Here is a 16,058-nt window from a genome sequence, read left to right on the forward strand (position 1 = left end):
GAATACCACTAGTGCATATGTAAGTATTCCTTGTAAATAAGTCATTCATTAATAAAAACAGGATATAAATAAATGTTTGAGACTTCTTTCAAATATGTAGAGTTTTTTATATGGTACATTTTAGAACATTCCACAGCATCTAAAATATATAAAAATAAATATCTACACTATTTACAAAGTATGATACAATCCACTCTTTAAAAAGACTTGTAAAGACATGTTCTTTAGCTCATACTGAGGTAAGTAGGTTTCCATAAGTCTGAGAAGAAGTAGAAGAGGCAGTCGTTTTGCAGGAATCCCTTTGTCCAGTTGTTCTAGTCTGTAACACAGCTAAAAACAAGTGCCATTCTCAGCTGCACTGAGCCAAAGTCATCCTTGCTGTAATTCCATTGAGGTAAGTTTAGTTACACTAGGGACAAATTTATCCCATTCTGAATTCTCTGTGTTGCCAGTGCTTCCTGCAGAAATTCTCACTGCTTCATCTAAATTTGAAGACACATTCATCCCTGGTATGTGGAGATGCAGTTCCACTGACTTCAAGGGGCTGAATGTAGCTGTGATTCCTGTAAAATAAGAATTTTATGATGAATTTAGTGCGTGTAACAGGTAGTTGATTGGCTCACCCTGCAAATGGCATTTTCTCTGAATGTATGTATAGAGGTGTCGATTTACTAACAAAATAATCTGCCAGAAAATGTTCCAAATTCCACTGTAAATTTTAAAAGACTTCTTGCCTGAAGTGTTAGGGGATTTTTGATGTATTAAACTTTTAAACATTTTAAATATGTTCAAATTATTTAACATGCGTTATTTGGTAAATTGCCCCGTTGTTCCTAATCCGTGTGACACTGTGAACAGCAGAGCACTACAGGTTCCTGTGTCAGTACAAGAGAATGATGACAAATAATAGACTAAAACATCACCTACAGTCCCAATGCCATCTGGGTTTCAATGTTGTGATCTTGCTTGTGCCGTACATATAGCAATGGCAACACTAAAGGAGAAGGGTAAATCTGGCTAACCTGGTCACAATGTGGAGAACAGACAGTAGTTAATGACCAACCATCAACTGCCTACTTTGGAGTGTGCTGAAAAGTTTTTTAGGCACTGTTGATGGTGTTTATAGGGTGTCAATACAGCTAGCAAAGCACTAGTGTCATTTTAGACATATGAGGTTTGCTTGTAGAAACGGCAAGTGTAACATGCTTCTGGACCAGTAACAGTATGCCTAAAAATGAGGAAAAAACTCCATAAGAAGTCTCTGATACCTGTGTTTACACAAACTAATTTTGGGTGCTTAAACATCCAGAACATCAATTTGTATCTACATTTAGGTATTGAATTAAAATCCCACCCTACAATCCTAGAGAAAGAAAGTCCTCTCTTAATATAAAGATAATATAAAATGTTCTACAACTTCAGCTAAGTAGCTAGGAGTAAAATATATCTGTTTATAAACACATTGCAACACCACTGAAAATCATTTTCACATCTTCAGCTATCTGTTCTGTATTTACTTAGGATATTAAAGGATGCAGAGATCCAAAGAAACTATTTAAATGAAATATTTTTACCCTATGCCTTCTCCAATTGCAACTCAGATTTTGAAAGAGATTATATGAAATTTTGATTCATAAATATATTATCAAAGTTGTAGCATACTCTGTAAAATATATCTTGTAACTTGCCTTTCTTAGTTAGTTCCTAATTGAGAACACTTTTTCTAATTGTGCTCCAAAATTGTTCTATGCATAATTAAATTTTACTAGCACAGCATCAAAAGACATGCGGGCAAACATACTATTAGTGGCAATAGGTGTATTACCATTTGCCGTAAGAGTGTTTATGTTGGTCAATACAACATGTTCTGAATGTTTTGAAACATTATCGAAATTGCTGATCTGGGTGGTCAAAGATTTCCGACTCTCTGTACTGGCATGACCTCTGGTAAGCCGTTCATCATGGTGACTGTGAATGCCAAAGATGCAACAAGAAAATGCTGCTTTAAATTCTTCTCTAAACTTCCCTGTCAATCAGAAGAAAAGATTCGTGAAAAAAAAAAGTACTGTAAATGTAATGTTTCAATCAACATTATAGATAGAAAAAAAGGAGCTATCTAATGCAAAATGAATAGAATATTAACATGTTTTTCTAGCACTACTGAAGCAGCAAACAACATTTTCAATGGCTTGGAGAAAGACAAAATACAACATTCATAGGAAGATATGTGAGGTATGGTATGAAGTCAAATAATTCTTTGCTAGCCAGGATGGACAAAGTAGAATGACTTATGAAGGAGGTATGACCTGGAGGTATTCAAGGCCAGGCTGGATGTGGCTCTGGGCAACCTGGTCTAGTGGTTGGCAACCCTGCGCTCAGCAGGGGGGTTGAAACTCGATGATCTTTGAGATCCTTTTCAACCCAGGCCATCGTATGATTCTATGATGAAACTAAGGTGCAGATAGCTTGTTGATTAACAACACATTGAAAAAACAACAATTAATTGAGCAATAGTAGGCTTAAATGACTGCATCATTACTTTACATGTGAAATGAGAGAGCATGGTTATTCTGTATTTCAGTTTCAATAAATTTTTTTAAATGTTGTTCAACAGCCCATTAGTCTACTTTCAGAGGATTAACAAACTTTCTCTTGCTCGCATTTAGCTGTAATACCACCACTTTTGTTCATGATTCTGCTATTCATAACAAAATGAGACAAATAATAAGCTAGGACAAATCTATGCTAGTAAGTAAACAGCATCCTGACTGGTTCTTTGACCTTGAAACCAGTTTGCACAGTCTGGCTGTGCAAGTATTACTAAACACTTGCAACTTCCAAAACCTCATAGCTGCATACAGAATGCCAACTGGGGACAATCCTTGGCCTGTGCTAACTCTCAGACTTTATCCAGTGATTCAGGGGAATGGTAATTTTTTCAGACCAAAGCCATGTCGGTGGCTTCTCCAACAAATTAATGGCACGAACAGTTGAATTCAAGCACTTGGACTCTGGCCCTGGCACTGTTTTGGTTAGTTATAGATAGTCTGAAGATAAGGGATTCATCAGGCATCTTGTTCCAAGAAGAGGATCTAGCTCCCACTGGAGGAGCTCTGGTGATGTTATACAATCATTATTCTTATTTGCTATGGCTCATTACATTTAAAGCATACATTAAATTTGAACTCTAGATAATGTAACTTACCACTGAGGAAGTTATAAATAATAGGATTGGCTGCACTGTTTGCATACACAAGCCAGTGTGAGAATGTGAACCAGGCATATACAGTTTCTCTGTCATCAGCATGATTAAACATCCCAAAAACCCTAAAGAGAAAGAAAAGCAAACCTGAAAGATGGCAGAATTAGAGATCATATAAAAAGGAGTAATTGCCAACCTCTAGCCTAATTTTCTCTTTAATGACTTATCTGTAGTATCACAGAAAAGCTGATTCAACACTGCTGTTTTCTTGAGAGAATAAAGTCCTCCCTCCATGTCTCAGCATCTATTCTTGGTTTTGCACAATATAGAGAGCATAAGCACTTTGGAAAAGTGCAGATGCAAGACTTTTCTGCTATGTAGCAAAGCCAGGGGGTGCTAGATAAGATGGGAAGTGTTGCTTTTGACCAATTCATATCACTGGGGTTTCCAGCTGTGGGACCATCAGGGTCTCTGTGGAATTAAAAAGGCACTGAACTGTCCAAGAACTGAGCTGTGGAGGCCACAGTAGCAGCTTCTGTCCTCCAGAGAAGTCTGCCCTGATTCCTTACACCTAATTTTTTTCTATTTTAATGCAAATCTACCTGCAGACCTACTCTGCTAGTGTAGTGGAAGCAGCTTTTGTATTTCCTCTATGGTTTAGATCAGATGTGGCCTGAGTTGTCTTCTGGAAATACTTCTTTATCTCTGTATTGTCTACTAACTGACCTGAGAATGAAAAGTACTTAAATCAGACCTCAGAAAAATGTCAGAATTGAGTGGGATGTATTCTACCCTTCATATCCAACTTTAAAAATTAAATATTTCTCAAGCACCAACAAAACTATGTTTCTTTTTTAATGATTCTTTGCCTCTTGAAGACAGTTAATGTCTTCAAGATCAAGCCTCCTGCTATATGTCATTATTTATCAGTATGCCAGAGGTCTCAAGAGATGTAACTATATCAGAACTTGTCAAGCTCTGCACAAAAACAGAGTGCAAAAAAATTACATCTCAAATGAGCAGGAGAGAAAAGGTTTAAAAAGTAAAAAACAATAACAAAAACAAAAAACAACAGCTTAATGGAAAAACTGAAGGATTATCCTAAAAATAGATTCAAAATTGGGTTTCAGAACAGTACTTGATGAAGCTTGGGTAAAAGTCTTTGGGGCTAAGCCATTACACTATTCTCTCCCGCCAACTTTCAGCTGCTGTTTTAGGGAAGTGCACTTCCAGGGTGCATGTACAGCAAACAAGCTGTAATCCCATGTAAATGACAAGTTTTAATGAGAAGATAAGATAGATAACTTTCATGAGGAAGAGATTACTAACAAGGCTTGTACAATCTGTCCAAGATTTTCAGTACAGTAGATGAGTTACGTACATTTTTTTCTTGCAAATACATGCTTATTTTCAGTTTCTTTATCATGAAATAAGTAGGCTTATTCCTCCAAAAGTATCTGTCAGAATATTAAGATTTTCATAACAGAGGATTGATTTTAGACAGAAACCTTTACCAAGTGTTTACATTTGGGGACAAACATTACCTTTTCAAGATATTGAGGATGCTAATTGGCAGATAGCAAAGTGCAAAAACCAGCAGGACAACCATTAGCATACGTGCTGTTTTCCTTCTTGCACGAATCTGTTTTATTTCAGCTGCCACAGCACTGATCTTTGACTTTGTTGACTGTCCCAGCCCTCGCTGCTGTGCTGAGGACTGCAGAGACCTCCATTTTTTCTGAACGACAGAAGAAGTTCCAGGGATCTAAAAAGGACGGAATAAGGGGCATCCTTATCATTGGCACTTAAAAAACAAGCAGTGTAAGTAGCTTTAACAAGAAAAATAGACATGTTGACTTGTCAAGGCAAGCTTGTATGGAGAAGTATTCTATCATATTAATTCACACAGCTGGAAGAATCAAATCAGACTTCAGACACATTTGAAGGACTGTGGTTTGTCCAAATATACCAACTTATGCACTAAAATTATCCTTAGTTACCACTTAATGTGCCTTGATATCTTCAGACTTAACAACCCTACTACTAAACTTATTCTGCTATGAAGATCTACATTAACTGTTTGCTCATACAATGGTATTTTATTCTATTAATATATTGCTAAATTAGGCTATGACACAGTTTCTCAGCGGTAGAAAACAAGTATATAAGACCTACATTAGCCATAAAATTTTCAAACATGCAATCTAGATGACAATGAAGCAGTTAAAGAGGTTACAGCTAAAATGTGGATCTTGTTGCAAGAGTCTTCAAAACTGAATGGGTATGCAATGATGAAGTGGGAGATCACAGAAGAGTGGCAAGACATAGGAAGAGTTAAGTTGATCATAGACAACTCTCAATGGGTAGATGTAGCACCAAGCTATTAAAAAGATATCTCAGTCTTTGCTTTTTGTGTTCCTGTACAAGCCAAGTGAAATAAAGCAATTTTCTTTCAGTTCTTCAAAATTACATCCCATGTGCAGTCACATGTGTAAGACTATGAATGGCAAGGATTTTCTCAGAGAAATCAATGCCATTAATAATGTTTTCAGTATTATACACTGTGAAAACATTTTGGGGTAGAAGTATAATTTTATAATGAGTAATGCAATTGTCTATGGGATGACGAGTCCCATGAGTGTAAAATGGCTCTTGTTTAAAACTATCTGAAAAATTCACATCCTCTATTGTAGAATTTTAAAATTAGTTCCTATCCACAGAAACTGACCAGAAGAGAATGAAATTTTGGACATATTTCTCAGAAAAAAAAAAAAAAGTTAAAATGCAAATGCTTATTCAAAACTAAAAGCATGCACATGCAGAATTGTCCTAGAATAGCTATTATGCATTTTTAAATGAATAGCTTCCTTGCATAGTATAGCCCTTAACTGAGCACTTATGTGCACCATCAAATCTGATTTACAACTATCTGGCAGGGTTGTATTATAATGAACAGGAAATCAATGAAGGAGAGCAGAGAGAGACACATTAGAACTAGTTTGTCTTGTTGCTATTTTTTTAAACAAATATCTGTATGAACACACAAAAAAGAAAGACAGAAGGAGAAAAAGAAGAGAGGAGAGGGGAGGGGAGAGGGGAGAGGAGGGGAGGGAAGGGGAAAACAAGACTTGCACTTACTTTCTTCTACTCATTCAGTTAAATGAGAATTCCTACTCATTCAGTTAAACCAGAAATGCCAGTTTCATACCTGGACATGTCTTGTTCTGTTTAAAGGGATTTAGTCTATTTAGCTGTGGGGTGTAGTATTGCAATGTGCATTTGGCATGCGCTACAGAGATGATACACTGAGATTCTGATTCTGGTTTATAGGCAGTATTCTGTTTTCCTGTTCTTCTAACTTTGAAGTGGAAGATTTTCCTTCCTTTTCACATTTACTGAATTACTATTTTTCACAGCAAGATCTCATCAGATAATGGAGATGTAAGCAGAAAGTCAGCCCAGTCTCTGCTGACCCCTCCCTCCTGACTATGCCGAAGATTCACAGGAAAAGTTCTGTGACCAGCTTTCTTAATAGATGCAATTTCAAAGAAGACAAAGAGCAATGGCTCAGAATTGTGAATGGCTATTTCTACAGAAGTGTTTGACATTACTGTGTTTGTGGCTTGTTCATGTATGCATGGTCTGTTCAGGTAGAATGGGCTTTTCTGCTCTATAAGCAGTCTTCAATAGCAATAGATGATCAAAGGTAGGGACTGTATACAGTGTACAATGCCACTGCAGATCAAAATGCCAAATCTTCATAAGTTTGTATTGAGAGCCTTTCTATCCTTTCCACCTATCTACCCTTTTTTATCTCTGTCTTTACCTGGCAAATAACTGGGCTTTGCTACTGGTAGTCCAATAACTAATGATAAACTAAGAACTTTATCAGAAAAAAGTGCCATCTACCCACAGATGCATGGCTGAACCAGGACCATCTAAGGGACAGAACACTTCAGAAGTGTGTGCATATACAGAAAGATTTACAAATCTGTATTTAGGTAAACACACATATGTATTATGTATGTACAAGTATACACACATGAGTAAAATTAATGTATTTGCTTTGGTTATTGAATCAGATATACAGTTAGTTGTGTAGTCTCCAAGTACAAAAAGTTGTCTTGTTATTCTCAGGTGCATCTTTCCTCTATCTCCTCAAATTACTATCAAAGGATTTACAAGTAAACTCAACCTCCCCAAATCTAAAAACAGCTTGCAAAAAGTGGGAGGTGGCATTTCAGCTGCCAAAATAAAAATGGGCAGGGTTCCTAGTTTTTAATATAAAAAGACTAGTGTCAATGCATTTGGACATCAATAAAACCAAGTATACAGGACTTGATAACATAAATTATGTATCAACACTTCTACCATAAGTCCATTCAGTCGTATTTATTTGTTTAGATGTCATTTTTAATCCACTTAAAATCCACAAGAGAACACTGTCACTAAGTCACTACTTCATTTCTAATAAATAACATAAATTACTCAAAATCCTGGTATTTGTGGCATGATTGTTCTTTCCTTCGCACAGATGAATCATTAAATAAAAGACTGCAAAGCGTATATGTGAAGATCTGCCTGAAAGATGCAATCAGTAATTTTAAGAGCTCTTCCACAAAGTATGGTAAAGATACTTTGTAAATTTCTCTAATCTTTAGTCATCTGAATGTTAGCATGCACAAAACACTCCATTCAAAAAACAAAACAAAACAAAACAAAACAACAACAAAAACAACAAAGAACCTTTAGAAAAACTGTAAGGCATAGAAGGAATTTCCTGCTTGTGGTGGTTTTTCTGTCACATACACCTGGAAAGCTCATTGTACCTTGTAACAAGATCACCAAATTTAACTGCAGTTCTTGTGAACAGCATCATTTCTTAATTAAAGGTATTATCAAATAGTACACTTACAGCACTGCATTAATTTGCTCTACAGGACTGATTATAGCACACCTGTTGCACGTAGTAAAATGCCTGATGTCTGTAGCCAAGTTGCAGTTGTTAATAGTTGTTAAGTATTTTTAATTTTACTTACTGCAGATTCTTGTGCATCCTGCTATCACCTAAGCTAGTAAACAAGGTGTCTGCATTTTCACATCACTGATGGCCTTAAGTGTATAGCTGTATTTGCCTTTTTGCCACCAAAAAACCCCACATTCTAACCTTGTTAGTGTACAAGGTGTATAGGGAGTAGAAATACTGTGAAGAAGAAACAGAAAAACTAGCACATCTGAAAAAACAACTCCAAACATCAAAAAGTTTGTTTCCAGCAACTCACCTTCTGCTTTGAACTTTAGCATTTTCAAACTACATTCAAGTTAAGAACAATTGCTTACATTAACTAAACTAATGAACAGGTTAAGAGAATAGGAGGACTGTAAAGAAAGTACTGAAGAGAAGGTTAAGGAATATGGTCATAAGGTCACTGGGCACCACAGGACAGAAAAAGTCACAGATAATTATTGAGCAATAAACAGCTTCTTAGGGCTATGTTAGACTGAAATTAGTTTAAAAAGTATCCCAGCAAAGCCTTTTTCCTACTGAAGATTTTTATCTTGAAACTATCTTATTATTTAAACTTATTATTTAAACATGTAAATGTAAGAAATTGAAATTAAAAGTGATAATTCAAACAGCTAGATTTTTATTCCGGTTTAACCGAACAGGATTAAAAATGAGAATAATGCCTATTCCAATGAAATATCAAAATGCTTTATAAAGACAGTTTTCATTATTTTTTCCGTATTTTAGTTATTTGAGCTATTTTTTGTCACTATAAGGTTTGATCTTAATTTTTAAACATTCATATTTTTAGAAACCTGAAGTCCACTTGAGACTTCCACAGTGACTCCATCTGAACCAATGAGAATACGCTCTTGATACGGTAGGTAATACACACTGGCCAGGACAGCCTCAAATTCAGACAGTATAAGACATAAAGGTGAAAGAGAAAGGGTTTATGTCCATGTCCTGGTAGCCACTGCTAAGGCCATTTGAGAGGACAAGAGAGGGAGTATCTTGCATCATCTCTTCAATAGGATGAATTTGTTGCCTTTTATAGAATGATGGGGCAGGGGATGGTGAGTGGCTACAGCTATAGATAAAACCTGGACAAAGCAGAAGACAGCAGAGGGAACCATAGATGGATGCATGATACATTATGGCACTGTTCACATCCAAAAAAATTTCTCAAGAAACCTGACGCCAATACAAAATGTTGGAGGGAGAAAACCATTTCTGAAAAAAATCACATAATTTGTACCCCTTCAGTTTGCATGTTGTGCGCTTGCATGTTTGATATTGTTTTGTTTTATACTTTTGTTTACTTTTCTATGTTTTTAAAATTTTTGAATTCTCAGTTCCTATCCAAGATGGCTGTAAGCTAGTAGTGTCACTGGACCTGGTGACAAAGTGAAAATCCATGCTAATCAGATCCTATGTGACAACATGGAGCATATGTAGAAAAAGGGTTCACGTGAGAATCAGCCACAGTCACAAAAGCAAGCAAAGAGAACTAATGTAAGTGACTTACCTGGCGACACCACAGCTTTCGAAATATTTGCAAATAGGCCAACACCATAAGACACAGTGGTGCCATGTATGTCACCAGGAAAAAGCATGTGTGATACATTTTGGGGTAAACCTCAGCTGGAAATATAGTTAAAAAAAATGTATTTAAATATGCATATATGTCAAAATCACTTCATACCATTATTCATACAGATATCCATGTGTATTTCAACCATAATATATAATAATGGAGATGCATCCAGTAATTATCCAGTTATTATCAGGATTGATTTTTTAATTGCTTCCATACTCATTGCTTTCATATGACATTATTTCTTTACATACTAATTCTTAAGAAGTTTTGCTTTTATTAAAGCAGTGAACATTGTATTATTTAACAGTAGCTAACTAATGTTAAACTGCCTCATCTTTGACACTTTTAACAAGTTGTGGAATTGTCTTCAGTTTCAGAATCAGCAAACAAATGACCATTATGTAGAGTGACAGTTTGTGGCAGAAGAAAAACTCTGCACTGTATGAGCAGTTAGATTTCATGATAATTAAAGCATTGCATTTTGGACTAGAGTAAAAAATGAGTGATTATATTAATTTCTGAAATTTCCCAGTGTTTCAGAATTATGAGATCTCTCACTGAAACTCTGTTGATTGTAGTTTAATTAAAAAAAAAAAAAAAAAAAGAGCTGCATGAGATGAGAACTTTGGTGAATCAAAATTGTTTTCTGCCTCGTGAAGTGACTAAGACTGCTCATTTTATCAAATACCTAGTCCCTTTGCAAGCCAGGAGAATCCCTAAGAGATTGAATAGTCAAGGACTACATAGACTTGGCCTGTAACTCTCATAGTAGGGAGGACTGTAACATCATGTTAAGGCTCACCCTCAAATGCTGACCACACTCTATGTTGGTCCTCAGAGAGCAAGCTGGTCAGAAAAGTTCTATATCAGGGAAATAGAAAATTGCTACGTGGTTGGTAATATATACCACAGTATGCAATGGGCAAAATCTTGCCCATGTTCACTGCTAGTGAATGCAATAGAAATATTGCCGTTGATATTTCACAGCGTTGATGGACAAGCGTTCAAACAATTCAGATGAGAAGTGTTTGGCTCCTTACTTGCTCTAAGATCCTTTTGCAAATCAGCTTACCAACTTTCACCTGAACAGCTGCAACTACTAGCTCCTGTGAATATCCCTGTGGGAGGCCGGCCATTTGAGTCATTAAAAAAATTATTTTATTTATTTATTTATTTATTTATAATTAGAAGTAACTTGAGTTTGTATATTTTCTGATGATCTCAAAATTGTTAAATTGTTTTTGTACTTCAGAAAATGCAGCCTCACCACAGACCAACCAGACAGGGAAATATTGACATTCAGGCTCCACAAGAGGAGAGATTAAGGAGAAACTGAAGGCACGTGACTTACTGGGATCACAGGAGGTCAGAGCTGAAAGCACACTCCTGCTATTCAGAAGGAGGTGCCACTCGCCTCCTCAATGCTCTGCAGGCAGCCAGGCCCCTTTCAGGTGGAAGGACAGTGCATATTTGAAAGGACATCTGGAGTTTATGGCTTCCAATTTACCATTCCAAGTAAAGTGAAACATTAAATGAGCCTAGCTATCTACAAAGAACTGATGAACCAGGTTGGAGGAAAATCCTAAGACTTGCCTTTGAAGTTTAGCCACCTGGAAAGTGCCAGCTGCTTAACATCAAAGGAAAACTGTCCCTCCTCCACCCACAGCAAAGCTCTTTGTACAACTTTTCTCTAAGAAGCATGACTCTGTTTAGCTTCTCAAGCCAATGAAAAACTTTAAAGCTGTTCAACAATCACAGCAGCAAGGAGGAGGAAGGGCTGGTTTGGGGTACTGTTCATTTATCAAGCAAGCGAGTTGCAGACTCCTTGAATGAAAGCATCAATCAGTCTGTGGGACCTGGCAATACATCAGCTGCCTGATTGGAACCACTGATCCTCTTACTCTAAAGCAGAAAGCTGTCTTTGCCATCCACAACTGACTTAATGGACTGTGGGGCAGGGCAAGATAATTCTTAGCCAGAGTAGCCATCACTTTAATAAGAAATTAATGATTCTCACATCACTGGCTACTGTTTTGCTGAAAAGAGAGAATGGGACAAAAAGAAAACAAATAGTCACACGGACTGGAATGGAGGTGGGACTGGCATTCCTGTTCATCACTAGTTATACAGCGTGATTACTCCACCTTATAAATGACCAATATGCTAAAGTTTTCTTCTGTCCGTTGCAGGGGTTACTAAACAAGCTTCAGACTTTAGAATAAAGTTTCCTTCTCAGATCTGTGTTGAAGTCCCAGATTGTTGTTAAGTAAGGAGGCAGAAGTTTGAAACTACAGCTTCCAGGTTTTGCCAGAATTTTATATATGAATATATGTATATACACAAACTGAAAACAACTAAGACTCAAAAGTTTTTGGTATGACTAGCAAACAAAATATTCCTGTAAGTCATAAATGCACAGTTGAATTGGTACTCATGTCAGCTTCCCCCAGAACAGGGAAAAATAACAAGACTATCACCTTTTTTAGATCCATGGAACATTCCCAGACTCTCAAAGGCTCACGAAGATGCCTGTGCAGTTCTGGACTTAGCAATACGCAGAACCAAAACAGCTTAAAAATTATACTTTTAGAATAAAGCTCAATAAATAAAAATGTTAGAAAGTGCCTGCACATAGTAGAGAAAATTAGATTATACAACACTGTTGGTTTTAGACTGTGTTCCTGTGTCAGAGTACTTAGAACTAGTTAAATACTAAAATAACATTTCAAAGCAGTTATGTCATTCTTGCGCTATCAATCCATCACCAAGCCAAGCATGATTTTAGTATTCACAGTGATCTGGCTTCCTGCTGGATTAAAATGTTCCTTACATTTTGCTTTAACTTCTGCATTTTTAAACCACTTAATTTAGTTCAAACATTCTCACTCCTTGCATTTATTTTGGACATAATAACATAGTTCATTTGCTTTTTTAGTATCACTCACATGCTGTTCCAGGTCATGTCTAACTCATGTAGCTTCTAACACTATGCAACAGAGTTGTGCCTGTTCAATAGCTGCACAGTGCTCTTAAATAACTTACAGCATTGATCAACATTCAGGGTCTGTTTGTTCTTTTCTACACTCCAGGTAGCAATACAGGACGTACAAACCTTCATGTAACAATGCAATTTCCAGCTATGTTATTTTCCAGAATTAAGACAATATGTTTTTGTACTATTTTATGAGTAATCTAGGAGGAAATGGAACACGAGTCTTCTTTTTGTCTCCATTTAACCGTATAGTATTTGGAAAGGATTATCTCTGTATTCTTTTTATCATATGCAAAGGGGTTGGCTAGTGCACTTTGGCTAACACCCTTTTCACAAACAGCTCTAAGAGAATGTGTTTAGCTGACTTGGGCATATTATGAACTCATTTTAATGTATGTTTTTTTTATTTTGGCACTTTATCATCAAATTCAGCACATAGCAATTACAGACTATTATAGAACTGTGGCCAATGCTGGCTCCTTAAGTGAATTGGATCCTTCTGCATCCCCAAATAAAATATTGTTATTAGACAGTACTCAAAATGAAAAACCCTCAGCCTAGAATTGGCAATGAATTTTATATTCAGGAATGCCAAAAGCAATTAAAAAGAAATTGAGTCTTGTTTTAGACTGAACTGTTACTCCATTTGCAGTCACTGGCATCTATCCAACCACATGTTTGAAATCTTATTATTAGTCAAAGTGGCTACTATTTGCTCTCCATTTAGGAGCCCAAGTGTCACAGTGTTGATCAGACCTTCCAGACACTCACCAGACTTGTACAGATTTCGGCAGCTGAATCTAAGTCTGAGTACAGTGCTGTCTCCTGCTTTGGCATCTCTGACATCTTCCTGGACTGCTCAAAACATCCTCCTGTCTGTTAGTCCCCCATAGCACCTCATGTTTCAATGGCCCTGAGCTCCCAGAATTAGTACAGACTTCTGAAAAACTTTGGAAAGTGTCATCAAGCACCTCCTGTTAAAATTTCAGTCTTGACAATTCACAGTGTAACATCCTTGGGGTATAAGGTGCACATACTCTGAATAGATACTCTGAAAAGATTTCATCAGATGTACCTTAATTTTGGACGATGTAAATTATTTTCAGTTCTAAATGAAGCAGTTAACAATCAAGTATAACAACTTTTCACACAAATTCACTCTCCTATAGAATTTGCTCAGTCTCTTGAGTGTGTGCAGTTTTTACCACATCTACTCTCTCTTTGCAAAATGACTTCTTCTTAGGAACACAAATTTCCTTCTCCTTCAAACTCCTCCTGGTTAGGTCTCTTTCACCTTAGATACTCTATAGTCAAAAAAGGCAAAATAAAATCCAAGAAAAAATGCAAGTGTTCTCATTGAAAATATTAGCTCTTTAATCATTCTTCTGGCTTCAGTGCTCACCCATCTTTTCAAACTGATGTCCTGTTGTGCGTATTTTTTGTTTTTCTATTTAGGGACCTCTGTGATTTCAAACCCAGGTTTCAGTAGAAAAATCACATCTTCTATACAGTGGCCCAACTAACTGTTTTTAGACAATTCAAATTGAATCAAAATTATTTGTGACTGATGACACTCCATTCTGCATGATCTGAAAAGGTTGTATTAAATTTTCTCCTCATGGATAATATACAGTTAACTCTACATTTACTAAGACATTCCATGATTTGAGCAACCTACTTGTAGCACTAAACAGAAAGGTACTCCTCTCAAGTTACTAAGGTAAGCTATTATTGCAAAGTGATGAAAGGATTATTTTTTATGGACATAAGAAGTGAACCAGCAGAATAACTAGCAATAATGGTGCTTTACAGCTAGAAGAATAATTCATTGAAAAGGCATCAGGATAAAAATAGAATTGTTATCTTTAAGTAAAATGAAAAGCCTTCCCATTTCAGAAAACTTTAATGGATTTTTAATGTGAAATTATTTTCATTTTATGTTCAACATCAATTTAAAAAAGTACATTTTGGAGTGTTGACTTTTCAATTCTGAATCCACACACAAAAATAACTCAATTCTTCATGCAAGTGCTTGCCTTTACTCTTCCCTTTTTCATCTCTCCTAACATCTGAGTAAAGGTTCACAGCATCACCTGAAGAGAACTAGATTTCACTTTGGATATATATACTTCATGAGAGTAGAGTGTGAGAGTTTCTTTTATATAATGGGTACTTCAGCCCAGCTGTATCTGTGGGCTACAGCTATTCTTGTTCAGTACTGAATGAGACAGCCTTTAAAACGGTTCCCCAGTTACTATGGATTCAAGTTTGAAAGACTAAATTTCCTGTTGGAAATGAAGAAGAGGCCAATGGAGATCTGGAAATTTTGAGACTGTGTTCCTTGATGACTCTTTTGACTCCCTAATTAATTAACTGCAGTGATTTCCATCATTTTCAATTCCTAGATTGATTAAAAGAATCTTTCCTTCTGATCTAACTTTAGGGTGAGGAAGGCACAGATAAACAACTCTGCAGTCAAAAGGATTGAACAAAAATTGTACTCAGAGTGAAAGTTGTAAAAGAAAATAGTTACAAAAAATATTGCAGGTTGGGATTCAAAATTCATAGGCAAATAAAGAACACTAGAAGTACAAATGTGCCACTCCAATAAAACACCAAGTACAGTACTCCCATCTGAACAGGGTCTAACTTTAACCTACATACCTTCTGCATATCTTTGTCTGGAGTGACATCCAGCTAGCTAATGGCCGTCTATACCTCATTTCCTTTTCCCAGAGGACTAACTAGGATGAAGGAGATAAAGAACAGGGCATGCGAAAGCCATTGTCTTCTCATTGTTTCTGCAGTGGCCATATACAGGCCATTAGCAGGGGAGGAACTTTCAGAATAGCACATGGAAGAACCCTCAGCAGTTCAAGCTGCTTGAACTAATTTCTCACAATAATTAAGTAGAAGTGATCAGTTACATTTTATCTTAATTGTTCATAGGACTGGAATCTTCTACAGACACAGCTATGATGGAGAGTACAATTGTTTTATAGAATGTCTTGAGGCTATTAAACAACCATGTGTTTTGGCAAACTTGGCTTTATTTGCCTGTGTGTGAATAATGGTATTACTGATGGTCACTATATCTAGTGTCAAAGTGACAGCATGTAACGCATACACTCTATTAGCATTGGAGTTATGCCAAGGCCAACCAGAGTTGAATCTTAACCATTCAAATGAGTGTCTTACACAACTTGCTATGTCAACAGAGACAAAATGGAAGTAGATACTTCCAGGCCATACTTAC

At 36.4% G+C, this 16,058-nt stretch overlaps 1 protein-coding gene across 1 annotated transcript in view; it reads right to left on the minus strand.

Annotated features, from left to right (window-relative positions):
- HCRTR2 (hypocretin receptor 2) overlaps window positions 219–16,058 on the minus strand; it is a 33,302-nt gene continuing 17,462 nt past the window's right edge. Inside the window, exons 4-8 of the mRNA XM_021393233.1 lie at window positions 9,739–9,854; window positions 4,747–4,967; window positions 3,206–3,327; window positions 1,826–2,026; window positions 219–563 (exon numbers count right to left, since the gene is read on the minus strand). Coding sequence (XP_021248908.1) covers window positions 370–563; window positions 1,826–2,026; window positions 3,206–3,327; window positions 4,747–4,967; window positions 9,739–9,854 — 854 coding nt within the window. The 3' untranslated portion in view covers window positions 219–369. The remainder of the gene's footprint in view (window positions 564–1,825; window positions 2,027–3,205; window positions 3,328–4,746; window positions 4,968–9,738; window positions 9,855–16,058) is intronic.

Source organism: Numida meleagris, chromosome 3 (assembly GCF_002078875.1).
Source record: "Numida meleagris isolate 19003 breed g44 Domestic line chromosome 3, NumMel1.0, whole genome shotgun sequence".
Taxonomy (NCBI): Eukaryota; Metazoa; Chordata; class Aves; order Galliformes; family Numididae; genus Numida; species Numida meleagris.